Source organism: Mus pahari, chromosome 2 (assembly GCF_900095145.1).
Source record: "Mus pahari chromosome 2, PAHARI_EIJ_v1.1, whole genome shotgun sequence".
NCBI lineage: Eukaryota > Metazoa > Chordata > Mammalia > Rodentia > Muridae > Mus > Mus pahari.
This window is the reverse complement of record NC_034591.1, coordinates 152,998,831-153,001,649: the sequence shown is the minus strand read 5'-3', so window position 1 is coordinate 153,001,649 and position 2,819 is coordinate 152,998,831. Positions and strand designations below refer to the sequence as shown.

At 42.3% G+C, this 2,819-nt stretch overlaps 1 protein-coding gene across 1 annotated transcript in view; it reads left to right on the top strand.

The window, feature by feature from the left end:
* Positions 1–489: 489 nt before the first annotated feature.
* Slc15a5 (solute carrier family 15 member 5) overlaps positions 490–2,819 on the top strand; it is a 76,312-nt gene continuing 73,982 nt past the window's right edge. Inside the window, exon 1 of the mRNA XM_021191540.1 lies at positions 490–829. Coding sequence (XP_021047199.1) covers positions 490–829 — 340 coding nt within the window. The remainder of the gene's footprint in view (positions 830–2,819) is intronic.

Genomic DNA, 2,819 nt, shown 5'->3' with positions numbered 1-2,819 from the left:
ATTAAAATATCAGAAATTATTAGACTCAAATTATTTCTTGATCTAGTGCTCAAATTCCCCCTGAAAAACTGCTTCTGGTGCCTCAATATTTAAACCTTTATCTGCGTGAGGCAGACGAGCTTCCATACGTATGCAACTGGAGTCACGTGATTCAATATAATTTTGGATGAAGCGTCTAATTTGGTCTCTAAGTAATGAAACAAACAAATCAGATGGGGCCGTGCTGAGTTCTGAGCGTTTAAATGCTCAGGTCTTCTCTCTTGGGCTTCCAGATCATCAAAATAAATAGCATTCATGTGCAAAAAAGCTCAAGAAATTTTAGCGTGGAGATGTGAAATTCTAGGCAGCCATCTTTTTTTTTTTTTTTTTTTTTTTCATTTTTTTTTTTTTTTTTTTTTTTTTTTCATTAGAGGAATAGGGTAAAAAAAAAAAAAACAACGACACTAGGTCCAAGCAACTCACAAAAGTAATAGTCTAGGGAAAGCAGTCATGTCCATTACAGACTTCATCATAAATAATGAAGAAACACGCTTAGCCTTACACGGTGGCCCTCAGCGGCAGGAGACAGTGGGCCGTGATGGGTGTTTTCAAGTTGGAATCTGCTTGCTTCTGGTGGAGCTGTGTGAGAGGTTGACTTTCTTCGAAGTCGTCTGCAACATGATCCCCTTTTGCACAGGGAGGCTTGGCTGCTACAACCACCAGGCAGCCATGCTCAACTTGGGCTTTATTGGAGCCTCAGTCCTTACCCCTGTGTTCATGGGATGGCTTGCGGCTGAGTACTTTGGAAGGAACAAAGTGATGTACACAGCCTTATCTCTGCATTTCCTAGGTGAGTGTCCCCTACTGACAGTATTTGGGGGAGGGCACATAGATACATACATTCTTGTTAAGAATTTTTAATTTTGTTCCCACCCTGCCCTTAGCATAAAATATAATATGTCATTTTAATTTATTTCATTCTTTGTATTATTTAGGCTGTTAATAGATGTGTATATTGAGTTTTCCAGGATTTTTAATACTTAGAGCATTGTGATCACTATATTTTACGCTAAGTATATCTTTGTATGTCTATCTCCTATACACCTCGCAATGCCCCCCGCCTCCATCTTTGTGCTTTGACTCAAATTTGTGGCAGATCCTATGTGAAACAAGGAATTCATTTGCTTCACAACTGGAAGAAATATGCTGAAAAGGTTGTGGAAGTTCATATAGAATAAACTAAGAAGTGTTCGGCTTTTATAATTAATCATATGGTAATTAGAGTTCATATAAAGATATGCTTTCTGGATTTTAAGATCAAGTGATATGATTTAAAAATAAGTGAATTCAAACAGGACAGTATGATTGTTTACACAAAGAACAATGAACATACTACAGAAACTTGGGAATGCTTAACAAGGCATAAAGAACAAGCTGGTTAATAATCTACCAGTGTGGTGGGGGGGGGGAGGTGAGAAGACAACTTTTGGAAGTAGATTTTTACCTTACATATTGTTTGAAGCAGAGTCTCTGTACTGGCTGGTTTTGTGTCAACTTGACACAAGCTGGAGTTATCACAGAGAAAGGAGCCTTCCTTAAAGAAATGCCTTCATGGCATCCAGGTATAAGGCATTATCTCAATTAGTGATCAAGGGGGAGGGCCCATTGTGGGTGGTGCCATCCCTAGGCTGATAGTCCTGGGTTCTATTAGAAAGCAGGCTGGATTCTATTAGAAAGCAGGCTGAGCAAGCCATGGGAAGCAAGCCAGTGAGCAGCGCCCCTCCATGGCCTCTGCATCAGCTCCTGCTTCCTGACCTGCTTGAGTTCCAGTCCTGCTTGAGTTCCAGTCCTGAAGCAGTGTGGAAGTGTAAGCTGAAGAAATCCTTTCCTCCCCAACTTGCTTCTTGGTCATGATGTTTGTACGGGAATAGAAACCCTAACTAAGATGGTCTCTCTTTTTTCTGCTAGAGAGACACATATTCCAGAGTAGCTTGCCTGTGACCTTCCAGCCAATTCTCCCACCTCTGCCTCCTTCCTATCTTAACCTAGTACTAGTACAGGAACTAAAGATGTGTGCTACCACATCCAGCATTTTACAGGGCTTCAGGATTATCAGGTCACATGACAGCCACTTTTACCCACTGACCTGTCTTCCTGGCTGTGGTCCACAACTTTATGCTGAACCAACCCTTCAGTCATCCTTCCTAGGCAAGCAGCTGCCAAGGGGAGGATGGGAGTCGCAGCTGTGAATCATTTACCTCAACAAACAGCACACATGTCCTCCAAGACTGCTTAAATGGACACCCTAAAGGTCTGGCTCAGCATGGTGGTTTAAGCAAGAATAACGTTCAAGACACGAAACCGTGGCAACCATTTCCAGAAAAGCATTAATGTGATGAAGGACTTGTGGTAACCTCCAAGGTTCTGAGCTGAAGAGCCTGGGCAGGTACTATGCAGGGGGAATCTCCTGGTGAAAAGGTTCCCTGTCAGTGGCAGTAAGTGCAAGACAAGTAGACCTAGGTGAGTCGGCCCTGGCAGGCCTGCTATTGTGTGTCAGAGAACACTCTGATAAGGAGAAAGAGAAAGCAAGATAAGGAAAGATGAATTCTCCTTGACCGGACAGCACACCACACCACAGGCATTAGGCCATTTTCTTGTTCAGTGTTGTTATTTCTATAAGTCTGAACTCCTGGATAAGTCACCACCCTGGAGATCTTAACTTTGGAATTTTTCCAAGCAAAAGGAAATAGATTGACTCCCCATTTGCTCTCGTTCTTAGTGTGTTAGATGGTTTTCTTCTCTCTCTCTCTCTCTCTCTCTCTCTCTCTCTCTCTCTCTCT